Genomic DNA, 24,436 nt, shown 5'->3' with positions numbered 1-24,436 from the left:
CTGGCAACAATTTTTATTACGCTTTTTTACCAACGTTTACTGACAGCGGCCAAATTCAACTGGTATTGAGCTTTTGTAAATACATCAGTTATTCTGCGCTCTGGCACACTCAGACGAGACTGCTCTGAAATCGGAGTTGATGGCCAGACTGAATTTACAAACGCACCCGAAATGGTTACTTGCATAGTGGAGTCTTTTGTTCAGACATGTAGCTAGCTAGCTAGACAATGAGCCATAATCTCAATTCATGACGTTACTACCCTACATGAATCTGCAGGTAGCTAACCAACCAGGTTCAATGTTAGCTAGCCAAGCATATGGCTCGAAGATATGAATAATAAGATCACACACGTAACATTAGCTAGTGAGCCAGCCATCTAACTTTAGCTAGCTAACAGTACACTTTAACTTGAAATGAAACGACTTTCTTAACCGTATACATCATAGATGGACACATCTTATGTGGTTGTCCTTAGTTTGAAGATGTAATCTGGAGACAGGTGTTTTCTCCATCTCCTTAGCTATCATATTTGAATTCCACTGAAATCGGTCATCCAGAAAGTGGAGAGGAACACTTATGCAGTTTTACTATGCAATATATATTTTTTAAAGCAGCATTAGACAGGATTATCAACACATTCGGAACAGCTCAAATAGACGGAAGCGTGCTATATGGCAGACCATTCCAAACTCATCTCTCGGCATGTCCAGTCCAGTCATTGTCTCAGCCAATCATGGCTAGTGGGAGGTTACTGTCTTTTTCTGTGGCTAAACCAACTAGACTCATAATTTATTTACAGATGGCATACAAGTTTGTTATGAAGGCACATGAAAGTTCACATGTTCAAGAAGGCATTTCTGGCAAAAAACGCATTTTGATTTAAAAAAAGTTTACGTTCAAACGACTCTCGTGTGAAGTGGTGACCTGCAACATACGCCTAGTTTCCTGAAACGGTTCACAAATGGTCCCAGTGTGTTTCTGGGGTAGAGAGTGGTAAAACGCTGCCCAGTGAGTGTGTTAATGGAGGAAAGAGGCTTATAGTGAGACACAGCTAATGGGATTAGCAGTGTTCCGTATAATGGGGGGATATGCCCCGCCGATACATCACGACTGGACTGCCGACGTGATTTCCAGATGGTCTGAACAGAATATTCTGTTACGATGTCGCCGAAGAACCATCTACTAGCCCCAGCCCGCTAGCTTTTCTGAACGCTGTATCCCCTGCTCGCCTAGCGTAGTAGTGACTACCGTGGGTGCAACAGCACCCTGACTCACCTATTACTGCTCTTTTGACCCTATGATCACTTGGCTACACAGCTAATGCCCCCTGGACTGTTTCAATAACACAGTACCTCATTTTGTTTACCTGTCGGCCCCAGCCTCGAACTCAGGTCCTGTATATACCTAACTGACCTGCTCTGCCCATTCATCGCCATTTACCCATTGTTGTCTTAGCTCTCCTGATCAACACCTGTGATTTCTTTATGCCTCTCTCTAATGTCAATATGCCTTGTCTACTGCTGTCTTGGCTAGTTATTACTGTTTTATTTCACTGTAGAGCCTTCAGTCCCGCTCAAACTGCCTTAGATAGCTCTTTCGTCCCACCCCACACACAGTTGGAGACCTCACCTGGCTTAACTTGTGCCTCCAGAGACGAAACCTCTCTCATCGTAATCAACACCTACTTTTACCTCCACTATACTCACATCCTACCATACCCTTGTCTGTACATTATCCCTTGAATCTATTCTACCACGCCCAGAAATCTGCTCCTTTTATTATCTATCCCCAATGCACTAGACCACCAGTTCTTATAGCCTTTCGCCGTACCCTTATCCTACTCCTCCTCTGTTCCTCTGGAGATGTAGAGGTTAACCCAGGCCCTGCAGCCCCCAGTTCCACTCCTATTTCCCAGGCACTATCATTTATTGACTTCTGTAACCGTAAAAGCCTTGGTTTCATGCATGTTAACATCAGAAGCCTCCTCCCTAAGTTTGTTTTATTCACTTCTTTAGCACACTATGCCAACCCTGATGTCCCAGCCGTGTCTGATTCCTGACTTAGGAAGGCCACCAAAAATTCAGAAATGTCCATCCCTAACTACAACATTTACCGCCAAGATAGAACTGACAAAGGGGGAGGAGTTTCAATCTACTGTAGAGATAGCCTGCAGAGTCCTGTCATGTTATCCACCTTTAAAATCCACCTTTCCAGAAATAAGTCTCTCACTGTTGTTATAGACCCCCCTCAGCCCCCAGCTGTGCCCTGGACACCATATGTGAATTAATTGCCCCCCAGTTTGTACTGTTAGATGACATAAACTGGGATATGCATAACTCCCCGGCCTTCCTACAATCTAAGCTAGATGCCCTTAATCTCACTCAAATGATCATGGAACCTACCAGGTAGAACCCTAAATCCGGGAACACGGGCATCCTCATAGATATCATTCTGACCAACCTGCCCTCTAAATACACCTCTGCGGTCTTCAACCAGGATGTCAGTGATCACTGCCGCATTGCCTGCGTGATGGGTCCGCGGTCAAACAACCACCCCTCATCACTGTCAAACACTCCCTTTCTATTCGACCTGGCCCGGGTATCCTGGAAGGATATTGACCTCATTCCGTCAGTAGAGGATGTCTGGTTATTCTTTAAAAGTGCTTTCCTAGGAACCAATTCACACAGGCAGTTAGGTTAGCAAAGGCTAGCTCTTTCAAACTGAATTTTGCATCCTGTAGCACAAACTCCCAAAAGATCTGGGACACTGTAAATCCATGGAGAATAAGAGCACCTCCTCCCGCACTGCACTGAGGCTAGGAAACACTGTCACCACCGATCTACGGCTGGCCATGCTTTCCTGGCTACCCCTACCCCGGTCAACAGCTCTGCAGCCCCCACAGCAACTTGCCCAAGCATCCCCCATTTCTCCACCCAAATCCAGATAGCTGATGTTCTGAAAGAGCTGCAAAATCTGGACACCTACAAATCAGCTGGGCTAGACAATCTGGACCCTCTCTTTCTAAAATTATACACTGCATTTGTTGCAACCCCTATTACTAGCCTGTTCAACCTCTCTTTCGTATCGTCTGAGATACCTAAAGATTGGAAAGCTGCCGCGGTCATCCCCCTATTCAAAGGGGGAGACACTCTAGACCCAAACTGTTACAGACCTATATCTATTCTACCCTGCCTTTCTAAGGTCTTCGAAAGCCAAGTTAACAATCAGATCACCAACCATTTAGAATCTCACCGTACCTTCTCCGCTATGCAATCTGGTTTCCGAGCTGTTCATGGGTGCACCTTAGCCACGCTCAAGGTCCTAAACAATAGCATAACCGCCATCAATAAAAGACAATAGTGTGCAGCCGTGTTCATCGACCTGGCCAAGGCTTTCGACTCTGTCAATCACCACATTCTTATCGGCAAACTCAACAGCCTTGGTTTCTCAAATGATTGTCTCGCCTGGTTCACTAACTACTTCTCAGATAGAGTTCAGTGTGTCAAATCAGAGGGCCTGTTGTCCGGACCTCTGGCAGTCTCTATGGGCTTGCCACAGGGTTCAATTCTCGGGCCGACTCTTTTCTCTGTATACATCAATGATGTCGCTCTTGCTGCTGGTGGTTCTCTGATCCACCTCTATGCAGACAACACCATTCTGTATACTTCTGGACCTTCTTTGGACACTGTGTTAACAAACCTCCAGATGAGTTTATCCAACTGCTCTTAAATGCAAGTAAAACTAAATGCATGCTCTTCAACCGATTGCTGCCCGCACCCGCCCACCCGACTAGCATCACTACTCTGGACTGGTCTGACCTAGAATATGTGGACAACTACAAAAACCTAGGTGTGTGGTTAGACTGTAAACTCTCCTTCCAGACTCACATTAAGCATCTCCAATCCAAAATTAAATCTAGAATCGGCTTCCTATTTTGCAACAAAGCATCCTTCACTCATGCTGCCAAACATACCCTCGTAAAACTGACTCTCCTACCGATCCTTGACTTCGACGATGTCATTTACAAAATATCCTCCAACACTCTACTCAGCGAATTAGATGTAGTCTATCACAGTGCCATCCGTCTTGTCACCAAAGCCCCATATACTACCCACCACTGTGACCTGTATGCTCTCGTTAGCTAGCCCTCGCTTCATATTTGTCGCCAAACCCACTGGCTCCAGGTCATCTATAAGTCTTTGCTAGGTAAAGCCCCACTTTATCTCAGCTCACTTGCCACCATAGCAGCACCCACCTGTAGCACGTGCTCCAGCAGGTATATTTCACTGGTCACCTCCAAAGCCAACTCCCTCTTTAGCCGCCTTGCCTTCCAGGTCTCTGCTTCCAATGACTGGAACGAATTGCAAAAATCACTGAAGCTGACTTTAAGCTAGCTTTAAGCATCAGCTGTCTTTAAGCATCAGCTGTCAGAGCAGCTTACCGATCATTGCACCTGTACATAGCCCATCTGTAAATAGCCAACCCAACTACCTCATCCTCATACTGTTATTTATTTTTTTGCTCCTTTGCACCCCAGTATCTCTACTTGCACATTCATCTTCTGCACATCTATCACTCCAGTGTTTAATTGCTAAATTGTAATTATTTCGTCGCTATGGCCTATTTATTGCCTTACCTCCCTAATCTTACTACATATGCACACACTGTATATAGACTTTGCTATTGTGTTATTCACTGTGCGTTTGTTTATCCCCTGTGTTGTTTGTGTCACACTGCTTTGCTCTATCTTGGCCATGTCGCAGTAAATGAGAACTTGTTCTCAACTGGCCTACCTGGTTAAATAAAGGTGAAATAAAATAAAATAAACACGTGGGTGTGCTTGCACATGCATGTACTCAGTACTAATGCACACACATACAAACACATACACACCCCGCCCTCTACCCACCCTGCTGAGATGTTGGCACACTGTGCCAGCTTGATGAACCTTATCACGCTTGCTCCCATTCAGGTGTGTTGCCATCGCAGGCCTATGTTGTAAATGCTGTTTATCCTGTTTATCCCACAACACATTACAGCAATATTCCATCTTCACGTCTGCTCACACATTTTCAGTTATGCTTATGGGTAGGTACTAGGTAGGAAAGCTTATTGTCAATGAGAGTCGGAGAGGTTTAGCTAAATGGCCAGGCTGTTTTGTGTACTCTAGAATGTGGCAGTGTAAGGGCACAGATGCCGCAGAGGCAATGTCCCAATGATATCCTTTACAAGAAAAGTGACACATTTACTGCCTCCTTGTAAAGCAGAAGAGCACAATTACAGTGAGCCGTGCAGTAAAGTGAGTGTGCACAGGTGCTCAAATAAGCGTTGTGAGCCAAGGTAGACAAGACACACACGCATGCATGCACAGACATGTAGACAGAATAAACAAATGCATACACGTGTACTCACACACGAACGCATGCATGCGCACACATACACAAACACACCTGTTCATTGATGGAGTGCCCTTTCAGAAGGCCTCCTCTTTAATCAGTCTATAGTGGCAGGGGGAGCGACTGGTGAGAGGGAACTGGAGACATTACTAGAATGTGGAAGGATGAAGAGCTCAGTCGTAAATTAGTAATGATCCTCTTCTCACCAGATTCCTACTCCCACCAATGATTACAGACTACATGCACAGCCCCTGTTGCTAGCACACAGCTACCCAATGAATACAGAATATACAGTGCATTCGGAAAGTATTCAGACCCCTTCACTTTTTCCACATTTTGTATAATATCAAATAAACTGAAATATCACATCTACACAAGTATTCAGACCCTGAATAGCCACTAGTCAGATACCTGCCCCCCCACTACCCTTATAGATACCCATCCAACAAACAATGAAAATTACCATTTGTTAAGTCCAGGTAGCCCCTCCCTCTTTCAGTGTGTTTTTTTCCCCATTTGGTGCCAAATGAACATGACCCTGTTCACATCATGAAAGTGTGAGTAGTGGTGTGCTGACACTCCAGACAGAAATTGTAATATTTAATAAAGTCCAGAAAGGGTGCTCAGTCCCCACACACACACTGAATTTGACCTCTCTCATCGATTTACACAATAACTAGATGTCTGACCTCTCCACACCTCAATTTATTCTTACAACTGCGACAAAACACACTCTAGCTAACACACCTGTCATTATGTATGATTTGTGTGGTAAACACTTATTTGAAGTTATGTAAGAGTTGGTTAAACGTTGGAGTTGGAACCACTACTTGTACTGGTGATAGGTGTACTGGTGTACTGGTCAAGGCCTGGTAACAGGCTGTAGGAGCTACAAGCTTGTATTATCTGAGTGGATTAAATGTTGGAGTTGGAACCATTACTTGTACTGGTGGTGAGTGTACTGGCGTGGTCAAGGCCTTGCTTGTGGAGGCCTGGTGAGAGGCTGTAGGAGCGACTAGCTTAGTTGTATTTAGACAGCTGGGCGAGACTGTAATTTGCTGTACTAGCCTCCATGGCCGGGCTCACACAATGGCTGCTGTGACACGGACTCAATGGGAATCAGGGGTCTTAGTGATTTTCACAGGCCTGCGAGCTGGGAGAAAGACAGGGGCACGTAGAGTGTTCAGCACTGAGCTTCTGTCACATCCAGTCTGAACACGCCAGTCAACACCGGCTCTATTCCCTAGTGCTGCACACACTTACACTAAGACAAAGACACACACATAAGTAAACACCCACACATACGCATAGAGTACATGTTCCCCGGCATACACTTTTCGAACACAGACACATTAACTCACTAGCATAAACGTTACAGTTCTATTCAAGCAAAACACACACTTTTACACTCACACTGTGTGACTCTATCCACTGGGGTATTGGTTGACACTGTGGCTAGATTGTGTGTGTGTGGGAACAGCCTGCTACAGTATAAACTAAGTCAGAGCTGTGCCTCCCTGGTATAGACCTAGACCCATAGAAATAGAACAACGTCCTGCTTTACTCTTATGGGTAGCTAAACCCGCTATGGCCGCCAGTCCACCCATCACAGAAAATGTACTTCAATGGGAATGTCTGTTCTAGTAATTATATTTCTCTGTCTGTAGACCATGGCGACGGGAGACTAGAAGCTAGACTCAGATAGAAAATATGAATCAATATTTGAATCAAAGTGTGTGTGTGTGTGTGCATGTGCGTGTGCGCGATGCCTCCTACTGCCCCCTGTGACTTGAATGGGGTACACCTTAATTCCAAAGTTTTTTGACGATGTAAAATCACTACATTGACTACATTGAATGTCTTTGAATGCATCATTTAATCTTTATTTATTTATACAACAGGTGGGTCTAATCCTGAATGCTGATTGGTTAAAACCGCATTCCAGCCGGTGTCTATTCCACAAGTTACCACCGACTAAATCTATGATGTTAAAATGCCTATGTACTCTGTTCCATTTGACTGCGCAATCCAATGTCTCATCAGCCCAGCCAGGCACTTTAAAAACTTGATCTCCACTATAAAACCATCTAGACATTTTCTCACATTTCTTTTAGACTAACATTTAGTTTTCAACAGCGTAGATTTTTTATAAACCTTGGTGTCTGTCTCTCCAACATTTGCAACATTCTTCCAATATTCAAATTCGATCTCCAGCTGTCCCATAGTAATGACGTGTCGGGATTCGGGACGAGACAGACAGGCGGGCAACGTTTCTCAGCCAGTCGAAAACATGAATCAGTTTGATCAGTTTTCCATAATTTTTATGGATATACGTTCAGTGCCTTCGGAAAGTATTCAGGCCCTTTGACTTTTCACATTTTGTTACGTTACAGCCTTATTCTAAAATTGATTAAATTGTCTTTTTTTCAACCTACACACAATACTTCATAATGACGAAGAAAAAACATATTTCTAGAAATGTTTGCTAATATATATAAAAATTTTAAAAAATGATATCACATTTAAACAACTATTCAGACCCTTTACTAAGTACTTTGTTGAAGCACCTTTAGCAGTGATTACAGCATCGTGTTTTCTTGGGTATGACACTCCAAGCTTGGCACACCTGTATTTGGGGAGTTTCTCACATTCTCTCTGCAGATCTCTGAGAAGGTGAACCTTCGCCCCAGTCTGAGGTCCTGAGATCTCTGGAGCAGGTTTTCATCAAGGATCTCTGTACTTTGCCCCGTTCATCTTTCCCTCGATCCTGACTAGTCCGTCAGTCCCTGCCGCTGAAAAACATCTCCACAGCATGATGCTGCCCCCTCCATGCTTCACCGTAGGGATGGCGCTAGGTTTCCTCCTGACCAGTGGTGGAAAAAGTACCCAATTGTCATACTTGAGTAAAAGTTAAGATACCTTAATAAAAAATGACGCATGTGAAAGTCACCTTGTAAAATACTACTTGAGTAAAAGTCTAAAAGTATTTGTTTTTAAATATACTTAAGTATCAAAAGTAAATGTACAGTTGAAGTCGGAAGTTTACATACACCTTAGCCAAATACATTTAAACTCATTTTTTCACAAATCTGACATTTAATCCTAGTAAACATTCCATGTCTTAGGTCAGTTAGGATCACCACTTTATTTTGAGAATGTGAAATGTCAGAATAAAAGTAGAGAGAATGATTTTTTTCAGATTTTTTTTCTTTCATCACATTCCCAGTGGGTCAGAAGTTTACATACACTCAACTAGTATTTGGAAGAATTGCCTTTAAATTATTTCACTTGGGTCAAACATTACCTACAATAAGTTGGGTGAATTTTGGCCCATTCCTCCTGACAGAGCTGGTGTAACTGAGTCAGGATTGTAGGCCTCCTTGCTCGCACACGCTTTTTCAGTTCTGCCAACAAATGTTCTATAGGATTGAGGTCAGGACTTTGTGATGGCCACTCCAACACCTTGACTTTGTTTTCTTTAAGCCATTTTGACACAACTTTAGAAGTATGCTTATGGTCATTGTCCATTTGGAAGACCCATTTGCGACCAAACTTTAACTTCCTGACTGATGTCTTGAGATGTTGCTTCAATATATCCACATAATGTTCCTCCCTCATGATGCCATGTATTTTGTGAAGTGCACCAGTCCTTCCTGCAGCAAAGCACCCCCACAACATGATGCTGCCACCCCCGTGCTTCACGGTTGGGATGGTGTTCTTCGGCTTGCAAGCGTATCCCTTTTTCCTCCAAACATAACGATGGTCATTATGGCCAAACAGTTCTATTTTTGTTTTATCAGACCAGAGAACATTTCTCCAAAAAGTACGATCTTTGTCCCCATGTGCAGTTGCAAACCATAGTCTGGCTTTTTTGGAGCTGTTTTGGAGCAGTTTTGGAGCTTCCTTGCTGAGCAGCCTTTCATGTCGATATAAGACTAATTTTGCTGTGGATATAGATATGTTGGCACCTGTTTCCTCCAGCATCTTCACAAGGTCCTTGCTGTTGTTCTGGGATTGATTTGCACTCTTCGCACCACAGTACGTTCATCTCTAGGAGACAGAAAGTATCGCCTTCCTGAGCGGTATGACGGCTGCGTGGTCCCATGGTGTTTATACTTGCGTACTATTGTTTGTACAGATGAACGTGGTACCTTCAGGCGTTTGGAAATTGCTCCCAAGGATGAAACAGACTTGTGGAGGTCTACAATCTTTTTTCTGAGGTCTTGGCTGTTTTCTTTTGATTTTCCCATGATGTCAAGCAAAGAGGCACTGAGTTTGAAGCTAGGCCTTGAAATACAGTCACAGGTAGCCTATCAGAAGCTTCGAAAGCATTGACATACTACTATTAAACTATACTTATGTTGTGTCTTTGGTATCATTAAATTGAAGACTGTTAGTTTATCAAATCAATTCTCTGTAATTATTATTACGTGATTATGTTACGTGCCTCCTTGATGGAGGGAGGTGCAGGAATCAGGAGCAGGAGAGCAAGGGAGTCCCAGTGGCACAATAGTATATTTAGAAGTCCCAACTCAACAACAACATGGGTTGGGGGGGAATACGCCCAAACGGGGTCGCCACACACAGGGAAATAAACGCTGCACGCGGGGGAGAAGCCTCTACTCCTGAACACATGCCAAAAAGATTCAACTGCCGTGTGAAAGAAAACCCTGTGGTGCAGACACTTACCCCTAACCAAGTAAACACAGCAAACAATCCCGCACAAAGACTAGCAGGCAGCGGAGGTAAATAAACCCACCGAAATCAACTAATAGGACACAGGTGTAAACAATAGACAGACACAAACGAAAAGGAAAAATGGATCGGTGGCAGCTATTAGGCCGGTGACGACGACCACCGAGCACCGCCCGAACAGGGAGAGGACCCACCTTCGGTGGAAGTCGTGACAGATTAGCTAATCAGGTAAATGTAATTAACTAGGAAGTCAGGGCACCAAGGAAAATATTCAGATTACAAAGTTATAATTTTCCTAATATAACTATCAGATATTTTAATATCTGATCAATTAGTCTTCTAATTTATGAATGATTATTTTCCTCATGTTAGGCTCATTCCAAACGTCGTAAATTGTTGGTTGTCTGCACGAACCCAGTCTTCACTATTAATCATCCATACATCAATTGTCTCAATCATTTATCTATTAACTAAATCATCACAGAAATGCACATACAAACAAAGTAGATATGTTTACAAGGAAATGATAGGGCATGTGCCCTAGTGGGCTAAACCGGCATGGCGGCTTGGTAGACAAAAAGGGAAGTGGGTGTAGACTGAGAAAGGCGGGAATTACGCAAATGCATCACTACACACTTGATAATTCTAACAATTGAAATGCTCATCCTTTTCACATGAACGCTCACTCATTCGCGAATAATTGCAATCAATATATATATTTACGCTCAGTGTGTCATCGTGATCTCTGTTGGAGAGTTTGTCCGCCCTCTCTCTCTATGCCGTGGTTAGATGGATAGTTCAGAGTAACATTCAGCAATGTTGTTATAGAATAGATGTTTCGGCGGTTGTCGGCCTTCGCATTCACGGGTACATAATTTCTAGATGCAGACTAGTAATTAGTATCGAAGAGTAGCTCTTTTTCTGTCGGATCGATAGTCTCAGAGTTTAACCACGTGGTATGGTTAAAAGATTCAGCAATCTACTCAAACCTTAAGTATTGAAAAAGTGTAAAAATGTAAAGAAATTCAAATTCCTTATATTAAGCAAACCACACCGCACCATTTTCAGTTTTTTTAAATTTACGGTTAGCCAGGGGTACACTCCAACACTCTTACATAATTTACAAATGAAGCATTTGTGTTTGAGTCTGCCAGATCAGAGGCCATATGGATGACCATGGATGTTCTCTTGATAATTGCATGAATTTTATCATTTTCCTGACCTGCCAAGCATTCAAAATGTAACGAGTACTTTTCGGTGTTTAAAGTATTTTTACTTAAGTACTTTACACAACTGCTCCAGACGTGACACTTGGCATTTAGGCCAAAGAGTTCAATCTTGGTTTCATCAGACCTGAGAATCTTGTTTCTCATGGTCTGTGAGTCATTTAGGTGCCTTTTGGCAAACTCCAAGCGGGCTGTCATGTGCATTTTACTGAGGTGTGGCTTCCGTCTGGCCGCTCTACCATAAAGGCCTGATTGGTGGTGTGCTGCAGAGATGGTTGTCCTTCTGGAAGCTTCTCCCATCTCCACAGAGTTACTCTGGAGCTCTGTCAGAGTGACCATCAGGTTCTTGGTCACCTCCCTGACCCTTCTTCCCCGATTGCTCTGTTTGGCCACGCGGCCAGCTCTAGGAAGAGTCAAGGTGGTTCCAAACGTCTTCCATTTAAGAATGATGAAGTTCCCCAAGAACACAATGTCCTCCAATGCTGCATAAATGATTTGTTACCCTTCCTTTGATCTGTGCCTCGACACAATCCTGGCTTTACGGACAATTCCTTCGACATTGCTTGGTTTTTGCTTTGACATGCACTGTCAAATGTGGGACCTTATATAGACAGGTGTGTGCCTTTCCAAATCATGTCCAATCAATTGAATTGACCACAGGTGGACTCCAATCAAGTTGTAGAAACATCTCAAGGATGATCAATAGAAACAGGTCTCGTAGCAAAGGGTCTGAATACTTATGTAAATAAGGTATTTATATTTATTTTTAATAAATCTGAAAATATTTCTAAAAACCTGTTTTTGCTTTGTCATTATGGGGTATTGTGTGTAGATTGCTGAGGACATTTTTTTATTTAATCTATTTTAGAACAAAATGTGGAAAATTCAAGGGGTCTAAATAGTTTCCGAATGCGCTGTATACAAAGAAATGTAAATTGAAAAAAAAGAAAAAACTGAAGTGCAGCTAGTTTACGGTCTTTCCAGCTTCAGTTTGAACTGATTGTGTTAGCTGTGTTGTTGGCTAGCTCCTCTGAACATCAGTGGCCTGACGAGAGAGCACATTTTCTATGCCAGGCGAAATCTCTCATTAGCTCATTGTTATAGATATATCCAAGCAAATGTCACTTGAAAACAGCTTGAACAAATGCAAATGCGGCTACTTTGCTCTTATTCCGGCTGCACTTTTTGACTCGACTGTAAGTAGCCGTAGTTCTCTAGCTAGCAAGCCAGGGATAAGAACGTTGCCAGCCAGTATAGCAATCGGACATTTAGAACGAATGACTGGGTCGGGTCCATAGATACAGAACAAAAATACTGAACTGGGTTGCGTCTCTAGCAACCGAACCGATAGAACGAACAACCAGCCGCCTTGGGTAGTAACCCTAGATTTGTGTAGGGACTATATATTTTGAAAGGATGAGATAGTATGAATAAATGCATCAAAATAAAAAAGTTTTTAATGAAAATATCTCAGTCATTATTTTAATATGTTGGTAACCCGACTTCGTCTCGGGCCTAACAACACCCATGCAAATATATCCTCCAAACACCGGCTTCTCGGGCATTATTACTTAAAGAGATTACTGCCACCACCGATCAGTCAATGAAATTGACACAGAAATAACCCATACTGTATGTTGTGGCCATTGGTTTTTACCAGGTTTGGTTGTCTGCAAAGAGATAATCTCAGTTATCCCGGAACTAAAATCTTGTGTAATTTGATCAGATGCTTATGTTTACGTTGTCTGTCCACAAGAGATTAGCAAAGAGAAGAAAGCAAATATTGCTATTACTCTGCTATATACTGAACAAAAATATAAACGCAACATGCAACAATTTAAGATTTTACTGAGTTACAGTTCATATAAGGAAATCAGTCAATTTAAATAAATTCATTATGCCCTAATCTATGGATGTCACATGACTTGGAATACAGATATGCATCTGTTGGTCACAGATACCATAAAAAAAAGTAGGGGCGTGGATCAGAAAACCAGTCAGTATCTGGTGTGACCACCATTTTCCTCATGCAGCGCAACACATCTCTTTTACTTGGAGTTGATTAGTCTGTTTATTGTGGCCTGTAGAATGATGTCCCACTCCTCTTCAAAGGCTGTGTGAAGTTGATGGATATTGGCAGCAACTGGAACACGCTGTTGTGAGGCCAGTTGGACGTACTGCCAAATTCTCTAAAACAATGTTGGAGGCAGTTTATGGTAGAGAAACTAACATAAAATTATCTGGCAACAGCTCTGGTGGACATTTCTGCAGTCTGCATGCCAATTGCACGTTCCCTCAACTTGAGACATCTGTGGCATTGTGTTGTGTGACAAAACTGCACATTTTAGAGTGGCCTTTCATTGTCTCAAGCACAAAGTGCACCTGTGTAATGATCATGCTGTTAAATCAGCTTATTGAAATGCCACAACTGTCAGGTGGATGGATTATCTTGGCAAAATGTGAGAGAAATAAGCTTTTTGTGCGTTTGGAAGATTACTGGGATCTTTAATTTCAGCTCATGAAACATGGGACCGTGTCACGTTCCTGACCTGTTTTTCCTTTTTCTTGTATTTATTTAGTTGGTCAGGGCGTGAGTTGGGGTGGGTTGTCGATGTGTTATTTTCTATGTTGGGATGTTTGTGTTCGGCCGGGTATGATTCTCAATCAGAGACAGCTGTCAATCGTTGTCCCTGATTGAGAATCATACTTAGGCAGCCCCCCGCACCAGGCTGTCTCTCCGGGTTCTCTCTCCAGCTGTTCCCACCGGTCCAGCGCTGTCAGAGCCTTCCTCCTCTCCAGCGCAGCCAGTGTCTGAACTGTCTGCCTGCCCAGCGCTGTCTGAGCTGTCTGCCTGCCCAGCGCTGTCTGAGCTGCCTGCCTGCCCAGCGCTGTCTGAACTGTCTGCCTGCCCAGCGCTGTCTGTCTGTCCCGAGCCTTCAAAGCCGCCCGTCTGTACTGAGGCTTCAAAGCCGCCCGTCTGTCCTGAGCCTTCAGAGCCGTCCAGCCAGGACCAGCCAGAGCCGTCCAGCCATGAGCAGCCAGAGCCGTCCAGCCATGAGCAGCCAGAGCCGTCCAGCCATGAGCAGCCAGAGCCGTCCAGCCAGGACCAGCCAGAGCCGTCCAGCCAGGACCAGCCAGAGCCGTCCAGCCAGCCAGGATCCGCCAGCCAGCCAGGATCCGCCAGCCAGCCAGGATCCGCCAGAACCAGCCAGCCAGGATCCGCCAGAGCCAGCCAGCCAGGATCCGCCAGCCAGCCAGGATCCGCCCCTCATTCCGGTGTTGCCCCTCATTCCGGTGTTGCCCCTCAGTCCGGTGCTGCCCCTTAATCTCTTAATCCCCTTTGACTATGGTGGGGTGGGGACCACGACCAGCGGCAGAGCCGCCATCGTGGACAGACGCCCACCCAGACCCTCCCCTAGACTTTATGCTGGTGTGCCCGGAGTTCGCACCTTAAGGGGGGGGTTATGTCACGTTCCTGACCTGTTTTTCCTTTTTCTTGTATTTATTTAGTTGGTCAGGGCGTGAGTTGGGGTGGGTTGTCGATGTGTTATTTTCTATGTTGGGATATTTGTGTTCGGCCGGGTATGATTCTCAATCAGAGACAGCTGTCAATCGTTGTCCCTGATTGAGAATCATACTTAGGCAGCCTGGGATTCACGTGTGTTTTGTGGGTGTTTGTTCTCGTGTCAGTGTTCGTACCACACGGGACTGTTTTCGGTTTTGTCACGTTTGTTGTTTTTGTAAGTGTTCTGTTTTACGTTCATTAAATAATGACCACTTTCCACTCTGTGTTTTGGTCCGATCCATGCTCCTCCTCGTCTGAAGGGGGGGAACGACTTCGACAGCCGTTACAGACCGACACTTTACATGTTGCGTTTATATTTTTGTTCGCTTTATATACTTTACTCAGTAGGGGCTGCTAAAGACATTCTATCTACTAAACCAAAAGTACCAAGGTCTCGTCTACACATGTTCATTTTGACCACGTTCAGTTGGACAATGTTTATTAGGGCAGACAGCAGAAAAAGTTTGTTAAATGTTTTGCAGCTGAAAACTAACATTTGTGATTCTTATTGGACAAGTCCAAGCAATCCCTCCCTGTTTCAGTCAGTTTTCTTCCGTTTGGTGCCTAATAAACGCGACACAGGGCACAATGTTGTGGAATATTCAGTTCAGATATTAATACACTATATGTACAAAAGTATGTGGACACCCCTTCAAATTAGTGGATTCGGCACCTTTCCAACAAGTCAGTTTGTCAAATTTCTGGAGTGAGGAGTCATGCTTCGCAGTCCAATGGCAGTCCAATGGACGAATTTGGACCAGGAGAAGGCTACCTGACCCAATGCATAGTGCCATCTGTAAAGTTTGGTGGAGGAGGAATAATGATCTGTGACTGTTTTTCATGGTTCGGGCTAGGCCTCTTTGTTCCAGTAAAGGGAAATCTTAGCAGTCAATGACATTCTAGACAACTCTGTGCTTCCAACTTTGTGGCAACAGTTTGGGGAAGGCCCTTTCCTGTTTTAGCATGACAATGCCCCTGTGCACAAAGCGAGGTCCATACAGAAATGTTTTGTCAAGATCGGTGTGGAAGAACTGGATTGGTCTGCACAGAGCCCTGACCTCAACTCCATCGAACACCTTTGGGATGAATTGAACTCTGACTGTGAGCCTGCCCTAAACCCCCAACATCAGTGCCCAACCTCACTGATGTTATTGTGGCTGAATGGAAGCAAGTCCCCACAGCAATGTTCCAACGTCTAGTGTAATGCCTTCCCATAAGAGTGGAGGCTGTTATAGCAGCAAAGGGGGGACCAAATCCATATTAATGCCCATGATTTTGGAATGAGATGTTCAACAAGCAGGTCTCCACATACTTCGGGTCATGTAGTGTATATGTTGAAAAACAGGCATACCTCTCTGACATGCCATCTTAATTCATGATATTATATTCATTTGCTATTTTCAGTATGTTGCAGCCTTGTAAACGTGATCCCCAGTGTTTGTAACGTGTCACTGTGATGTCCAGGGTGTTCCCGGAGTTTTAGGACGACAAGGGCCTCAGGGGCCACCAGGGTTCCCGGGCCCCCAGGGGCCTCTAGGAGAGAAGGGATATCGAGGAGAGGAGGGCTTCCCTGGCGTATCTGGACCGAAGGGAGATGTGGTAAATTAAATACCTCATGTTTAGGGTTCTGAGTTTTACCTGATCACTTCACCTGATCAGGTCCCACTTGTGCTGTACTGTACTTGTACTGCAATCATGTACCCAAAATAATCCCTGTCAATCACACACTCTCAACTGGTTTCAAGTGTCATAATGACATGGAGAGGGACAAGGAGAAAAAGAGAGATCATGACATGGTTAAAGAAAAATAAATATTAGATCTTGTGTGTGTGTGTGTGCATTCTGACTCCTGATCTGTTTCTGCATTTTCAGGGTACTGCTGGCGTACCAGGATATCCTGGACTAGATGGTGTCCCGGTGAGTGTGTGTGTGGGGAATGCAAGCATGTATGCACATGTGTGTGTGTATACCTGTAGACCAATTCCTTGCCATGGCATATTGTAATACCATGGTTAGCTTATGAACTGCAAACTGCTTTCTGCTCAATACTGCACATTACAGTTCATATGTCATTCCTATGCCTTTTGGACCTCATACGTCTTTTGGGGAAAAGTATACAGTACCAGTCAAAAGTTTGAACACACCTACTCATTCAAGGGTTTTTCTTTATTTTTACTATTTTCTTCATGGTAGAATAATATTGAGGGCATCAACACAAGTAAATAATACATGTGGAATCATGTAGTAAGCAAAAAAAGTGTTTAACAAATCAAATATATACTTTATATTTTAGAGTCTTCAAAGTAGCCACCTTTTGCCTTGATGAAGGAAAAGCAGCCAACAAGTGCTCAGCATATGTGTGGACTCCTTCACGACTGTTGGAAAAGCATTCCAGGTGAATCTGGTTGAGAGAATGCCAAGAGTGTGCAAAGCTGTCATCAAGGCAAAGGGTGGCTACTTTAAAGAATCTCAAATATAATAAATATTTTGATTTGTTTAACACTTTTTTGGTTACTACGTGATTCCATATATGTTAATTCATAGTGTTGATGTCTTCACTATTATTCTACAATGTAGAAAATAATAAAAATAAAGAAAAACCCTGGAATGAGTAGGTGTATCCAAACCTTTGACTGGTACTGTATATGTTTAATTTCTTTAGTATATCATAAAAGGGACAAGTTTGACCTTCAGAAAAATTGTATTATGTTTGTTGAATAATTCTAACAGTGTGAAACCTAACAGGGTGAACATTTGGAGCCTAAATTAGCCATAGCTCTGTGGGTGATTGCGATTGATCTAGCATAATGGTAAATATGGTAAACACTGAAAGAGGATTTAATTTATATATCAAAAGATTTTTAACATTTTGACATTTCCTAAATGTTCTCTGTAATTTAGCCTAACAGGATGGAAATGTATGAGTGAGACAAATAGACTATCGTCATGAAATGCTAAAATGATCGAATATGCAAGTTTTGACTTCACTTTGACATTAGCATCCCTTCATGACTGTTATCCCACCAACAAAGTAATGACACTACCTGAACAGGATGTCATTGTGGGAAGGGGTTGTTTTCTTAAAGGAGAATTACTACAAACTAACAGGGTGGAAAGTGATATCAGGGACACACAGAACATCATAAATACAATAATAATAAATACAATAATCATGAGAAAGAAAATATTGCTGACAGATTTGTTTTTTAGGACTATAAAATAATGAAGAAATATTTTATCTTATAGTTTATATTTCTTGTAGAAGTTGACGAATAGCACCAGGGGACATGGCAAAATGCCAACATGCACTGAAAACAAAATGCATAAATTCCCTTTGAGATCCATATCTTTGTGCTTTTAATGGTAAATGACAGCTAACCTTATATTTAAAGGCTTTTGGAATCCACATTTTACACTAAATAAGTAAGGGATAGTCAAGGGGCTATGCATTCTCAGGAAAATAATGAACGATGTAGAAGGTGTGTTCCACGAAACTAACATTCCACAGAGTTGCATTATTTTCAAGAGAATGCATAGAGCCCCGTGTTGATTATCCATTTTATACCATGGCTATAATTTAACAAATGTACAGCTAGAAATGTGTTAATTTGCAGGTAGAAATGTGTTCAACATCCACTGAAGTAACTAGCAAGTTTACTAGATAGCAACTGTAGTTGCCTTGGTAACCAAGCAAACAGACTTGCTAGTTTAGTTAACCAAACCATCCGTCCTGGCTTGCTATTATGAAAATCAAATTCAACAGTGCCAATGATGTTTTCAATTCGACCTTTGCTTTCAAAAGCAGCTCAAACATCGAACATGTAAGAACTATAGACATTGAATTCTACCGTGCAAATATACAGTGCGTTATAGGGAAATAATGCACACTCTAGAATGCCCTTCAAGCCAATCAGAAACTATTATTCAACAATGCCATGGTATAAGAAGTGATATTTCCTAGGGAAAGAAAAGGCACTGGATAGTGGGAATGACCAATGGTGCATATATAACCTAATGTGTGTGTGTGTGTGTGTGTGTGTGTGTGTGTGTGTGTGTGTGTGTGTGTGTGTGTGTGTGTGTGTGTGTGTGTGTGTGTGTGTGTGTGTGTGTGTGTGTGTGTGTGTGTGTGTGTGTGTGTGTTCCAGGGTCACCCTGGGCCGGGGGGTGTTCCTGGTCTACCAGGGCTTGATGGCTGTAACGGGACCAGAGGGGACGCTGGTTTCCCTGGAATCCATGGTCTGGACGGGCCTGATGGGGGAGCGGTGAGTACAGTACAGAACTGTACGGTATGTGGCTGGTGTAGGGGACACAGATAGGGGCTATATAACGCTGCATTCCTTGAGAACCCAGAACATGAAGGAACAGGGGGCAGGCAAAACAACAGGTCAAGGGCAGGCAGAGGTCAGTCACGCAGATCAGAGTCCAAAAGGTACCGAACGGCAGGCAGTCTAAGGGTCAGGGCAGACAGTGATCAATGATCCAGTGTGGTGTGACACTGACTAGTGTAATATAAATATTATTTTGTGGTGCCCCGACTTTCTAGTTAATTACATTTACATGATTAGTTTAATCAGGTAATATTAATTACAGAGAAATGATTTTATAGAATAGCATGTCATATCACTTAATCTGGCATAGCAAAAACACGACATAGGGGATAGCTAAGGGTATTGCTACTGCCTTCCTGAGACCTAGAAGCGCTTCTTGAGTATGTTGGAGGATTTTGAGTTCACACCCCGGTCTGGGTGGAATTTCCTCTCTGTCACAGTGGTCCACATGACTCGGATCACACAGTTGGGCTCTTGCTACTGCCTTCCTGAGACCTAGAAGTACTGTCGCCCCAGATCTAGAAATGCCTTCTCTAGATCAGTGTTATTTGCGGTGCTTCTTGTGTATTTTGCGTAGGGTTGTGAGTTTCCACTCTGAAACAAATACATTCACGTTCACATATACTGTATTGTGTTGTTGACACTTCTATTGATTACTGCAGGGTTTCCCAGGGATCAAAGGTGTGCAAGGGGACCCCACCGTTCAGTTCATCCAGTACTCTGGTATACCTGTAAGTGGCCTTTCACAACCATCACCCCTCCATACAGTCTCTTCATGTGTGTCCACCTGTAAATGCTTGCAACTCTTACACAAAATATTCATCTTATTTGATTATTGATTGATTTTTTGATTGATTGATGATGGATGGATGGGTGGATAGATTGATTGTCAGAAACCTTTTAAGTGCCCAACCCATGTCTGCATACAAAACAAAAATGAATATTCCCTATGCTTCCACACAATCAATCATCCTACAGTCATTGTCTGTGTACCTAACTCTCACTCCTATACCCTCTTAGCTTTGTACACCCGTTTGCTCATCCTCACCCACCCCAATGCCTCCTCACCCTGCCATGTATGTTCTGTTGTTAAGATTTCTTATCTTTTTCTTTACTTCTTATCTGACAGGGTGATGTCGGCCGTGTTGGGGTTACTGGACTGCCTGTGAGTAAGATGGTTGTTGGATGGTTTCCCTACAGCCTGTCAAGTCACAACATACGCTACTTCAAAATGTCCCCCTTACCAGCATGTGCCTGCCTCTGCTGCTGTGACACATTCAATGTGTCATCATAGTTACTACTGCATTACTATTGCCTGGTCACCAGATCTGAATGTGATTTTAGCCATCTTCACTAACTGTCCTTGTCATGTCAACAATGTACGTAAGAAGAGCAGCCAGTTGACATATACCCAGTGCTTAATAACTGAACTGAGTAGCAACACCTTTGATTTTGAAGTGAGGTCGAATTAACGGGCTACTGCACAGTCACTATGGGAACTCTTTCTAGAATGCCCGGTTAAATTGTGCAAAACAGCATTTTTAAACTCTAAACTGTTAAATTAGTGATGTGTAAGTGATAATTGTACAAATCTGTGAGTTTGCTTCATTTACTATCATCCTCAATTAAAATATTTAATTATTTTTCCATATTTAATTAATTTATATTATGCCACTTTCCTTGATGTGGACAGTATGTGTTACTACATTACAAAAGCTCACTTTTTGACCATGGAGAATTCGGGGCGGTCTCTCTATAAAAATACTGACCACACACCAATACGTGGATTTGAGATTTAAACTATGACTCAAATAACAGCCAACCCTAGTCAGTGTTGATATCCTATGCCGGGCCGTGATTCGTTGATTCGTTTGTTCTTTTTTCTGTATTGACATCCCCCTGAAATCCACATCCAACATTCCAAAATATACAGTACCAGTCAAAAGTTTGGGCACACCTACCGTAATTTCCGGACTATAAGCCGCTACTTTTTTCCCACACTATGAACCTCGCGGTTTATACAATGACGCGGCTAATTTATGTTTTTTTAAGATTTAAGATTTAAGATTCACGCTGCCAAAAAAGTGAGCACTGTCACATAATGTCACGTAAATCGAGCGCGCTCAAACTTCCCATCATTCTGATTACGGTAGTCATTTTGTCACCCTCATCATGGCAAAGACACGGAGAAATGCATATGATGCAGCTTTCAAGTTGAAGGCGATCGATCTGGCTGTTGGAAAAGGAAATAGAGCTGCTGCACGGGAGCTTGGCCTTAATGAGTCGATGATAAGACGTTGTAAACAGCAGCGTGAGGAACTGACGCTGACGACAAAAGGTTTCAGAGAAGAAAAGCAGATGGCCCGAACTAGAGAATAAGCTTGAAGACTGGGTCAACACACAGAGAGCAGACGGCCGAGGTGTTTCAACTGTGCAGATCCGGCCAAAACAATCGCCACCGCAATGAAGTTTGACTTTCTTGGTAGGCTACTGTTTACTGCTATTTTTTTTTTAAATTTTGTTACAAACCGTGTTTCGTTAAAGCCTATTTATTTTTGTTACAAGCCGTGTTTCGTTTAAAGGCTGTGTAAAGTTAATTTGTTTCAATGTACCGGTAGGCACTTGCGGCTTATAGACGTGTGCGGTTTATTTATGTACAAAATACATATTTTTAAAAAATGCAGTGGGTACGGGTTATATTCAGGTGCGCTTAATAGTCCAGCAATTACGGTACTCATTCAAAGGTCTTTCTTAATTTTTACTATGTTCTACATTGTAGAATAGTAGTGAATACATCAACACTATGAAATAACACATGGAATCATGTAGTAACCAAAAAAGTGTTAAACAAATCAAAATATATTTTAGATTTTAGATTCTTCAAAGTAGCCACCGTTTGCACACTCTTGGCATTCTCTCAACCAGCTTCACGTGAAATGCTTTTACAACAGTCTTGAAGGAGTTCCAACATATGCTGAGCACTTGTTAGCTGCTTTTCCTTCACTCTGCAGTCCAACTCATCCTAAACCATCTCAATTGGGTTGAGGCCAGGTGATTGTGGAGGCCAGGTCATCTGATTTAAGCACTCCATCACTCTCCTTCTTGATGAAATAGTCCCTACACAGACTGGAGGTGTGTTGGGTCATTGTCCTGTTGAAAAACAAATTATAGTTCCATGAAGCGCAAACCAGATGGGTTGGCGTATTGCTGCAGAATGCTGTGGTTGCCATGCTGGTTAATGGATTTTGCGACTGCACTTGAAGAAGCTTTCAAAGTTCTTGAAATGTTTCCTATTGACTGACCTTCATGTCTTAAAGTAATGATGGACTGTCGTTTCTCTTTCTCTATTTCCATTTGTTTAACACTTTTTTGGTTACTACATCCCATATGTGTTATTTCATAGTTTTGATGTCTTCACTATTATTCTACCATGTAGAAAATAGTAAAAATCAAGAAAAACCATGGAATTAGTAGGTGTGTCTTTTGACCGGTACTGTAGATAGCAACCCCCTACAAATGTTGGGTGGCTGGCAATATGGAAAAAGGTACAAACGACTTTCTGTTATTTAACTTGTTTGGGATAGGGGGCAGCATTTTCACTTTTGGATGAATAGCGTGCCCAGAGTGAACTGCCTCCTACTCAGTCCCAGATACTAATATATGCATATTATTATTAGTATTGGATAGAAAACACTCTGAAGTTTCTAAAACTTTTTGAATGATGTCTGTGAGTATAACAGAACTCATATGGCAGTTGGTTTCCCATGTCAGCATTATTGTCATGATGTCGTTTAGTTCCCCCTGTCCAGACGCTGTTCTTGTTTTGTTATATGTCCGCTGTTTCATTAAATGTTCACTCTCTGTACATCCTTCTGGTCTCCAGCGTCTGTCCTTACGAAATGCTGACACCGCTATTTGAAGCATCAGGGAGTTCATGTTTTTTGTGGTGACGTCAGGTTCGGGTGCCGCCACCGATGGAACCAGAGGTGCCTCAGCTGGCTCGTCGGTCTTGCATGCGTTAGCTGGCTCGAGAGGTTTCCTTGGCTCGGCAGGCTCCCATCCCACGTCATGCCTCAGCCTGCTCGTCGGTCTCCCACGCCTCGGCCGGCTCGTCGGTCTCCCTCGGCCAGCTCATCCCACGCCGAGCCGGCCGAGGAGGAACTTACAACCTGATTTCCCCCCTTCTCGCGCTATTGATTTCAACGTGATATCGATATGAGTAATTTACAAAACAGTGTTGGGTTTCCCTTTCTGTTTTGGTGTCCCCCAACACTGAAATGTAGCTGACTGTCTTCTGCAGGTTGTCCACTAACCAGTGATGTAAACAATATCTCTAGTTTTTGTCTTTTTTGTGTGTGTCAATTTCAACAGCGTATACAAACTGATTTCCCTCCTAATCGATATGAGTGTGCATATGCACATTCAATAAAGTATAAGTAATTTGATTACTATTGTGGCATGCCAGTTTGCTAAAGCTGTCACGATCGTGTGGCGGATTGATGGACCAAAACGCAGCATTTGGAAAATAAGCCATCTTCTTTTATTTTTAAAGATGACGAAAAATAAACACGAAACACTTAATACAAACTAACAAAAACAACAAACGATCGTGAAGCTAATAAACGTCGTGCACATACAACAGGCTACAAACGTTCTGACATAGACAATTACCCACAACCAATGAGAGCCTATGGCTACCCTAAATAAGGCTCCCAATCAGAGACAACCGAAATCAGCTGTCTCTAATTGGGAACTCATTCAGGTAACCATAGACTCTCCTAGATAACTAACCAACATAGACAACGCTAGACATATACACTCAACACAAAACCATCTACTACACCCCATAACCCCTTTACCAAATAAACACCCAAAACCAACAAAACATAAACATTACCCATGTCACACCCTGACCTAACTAAAATAATAAAGAAAACAAAGAATAATAAGGCCAGGGCGTGACATAACCCCCCCCTTGAGGCGCGAACTCCGGGCGCACCATACACAGTCTAGGGGAGGGTCTGGGTGGGCTCCCCTCCACGGTGGCGGCTCCGGCTCTGGTCGTAGTCCCCACGTCACCACAGTACCTAACCACCTCCTAGGCTTCCTCCAAACGACCCCCCTCCACATTAACCCCATTGCATTAAGGGGGAGTTCCGGACTAAGGGACAGCTCCGGACTAAGGACCAGTACCAGGGTAAGGGGCAGTACCAGGGTCAGGGGCA

At 43.1% G+C, this 24,436-nt stretch overlaps 1 protein-coding gene across 1 annotated transcript in view; it reads left to right on the top strand.

Moving 5' to 3' along the window:
• Window positions 1-24,436, top strand: part of col4a4 (collagen, type IV, alpha 4) — a 171,419-nt gene that overhangs the window by 56,287 nt on the left and 90,696 nt on the right. The window contains exons 5-9 of the mRNA XM_055879286.1: window positions 16,348-16,482; window positions 16,756-16,800; window positions 19,029-19,145; window positions 19,874-19,942; window positions 20,341-20,376. Of these exons, the coding sequence (XP_055735261.1) occupies window positions 16,348-16,482; window positions 16,756-16,800; window positions 19,029-19,145; window positions 19,874-19,942; window positions 20,341-20,376 (402 nt within the window). The remainder of the gene's footprint in view (window positions 1-16,347; window positions 16,483-16,755; window positions 16,801-19,028; window positions 19,146-19,873; window positions 19,943-20,340; window positions 20,377-24,436) is intronic.

Source organism: Salvelinus fontinalis, chromosome 24, assembly GCF_029448725.1.
Source record: "Salvelinus fontinalis isolate EN_2023a chromosome 24, ASM2944872v1, whole genome shotgun sequence".
NCBI lineage: Eukaryota > Metazoa > Chordata > Actinopteri > Salmoniformes > Salmonidae > Salvelinus > Salvelinus fontinalis.
This window is presented reverse-complemented; position numbering and strand designations above follow the sequence as displayed.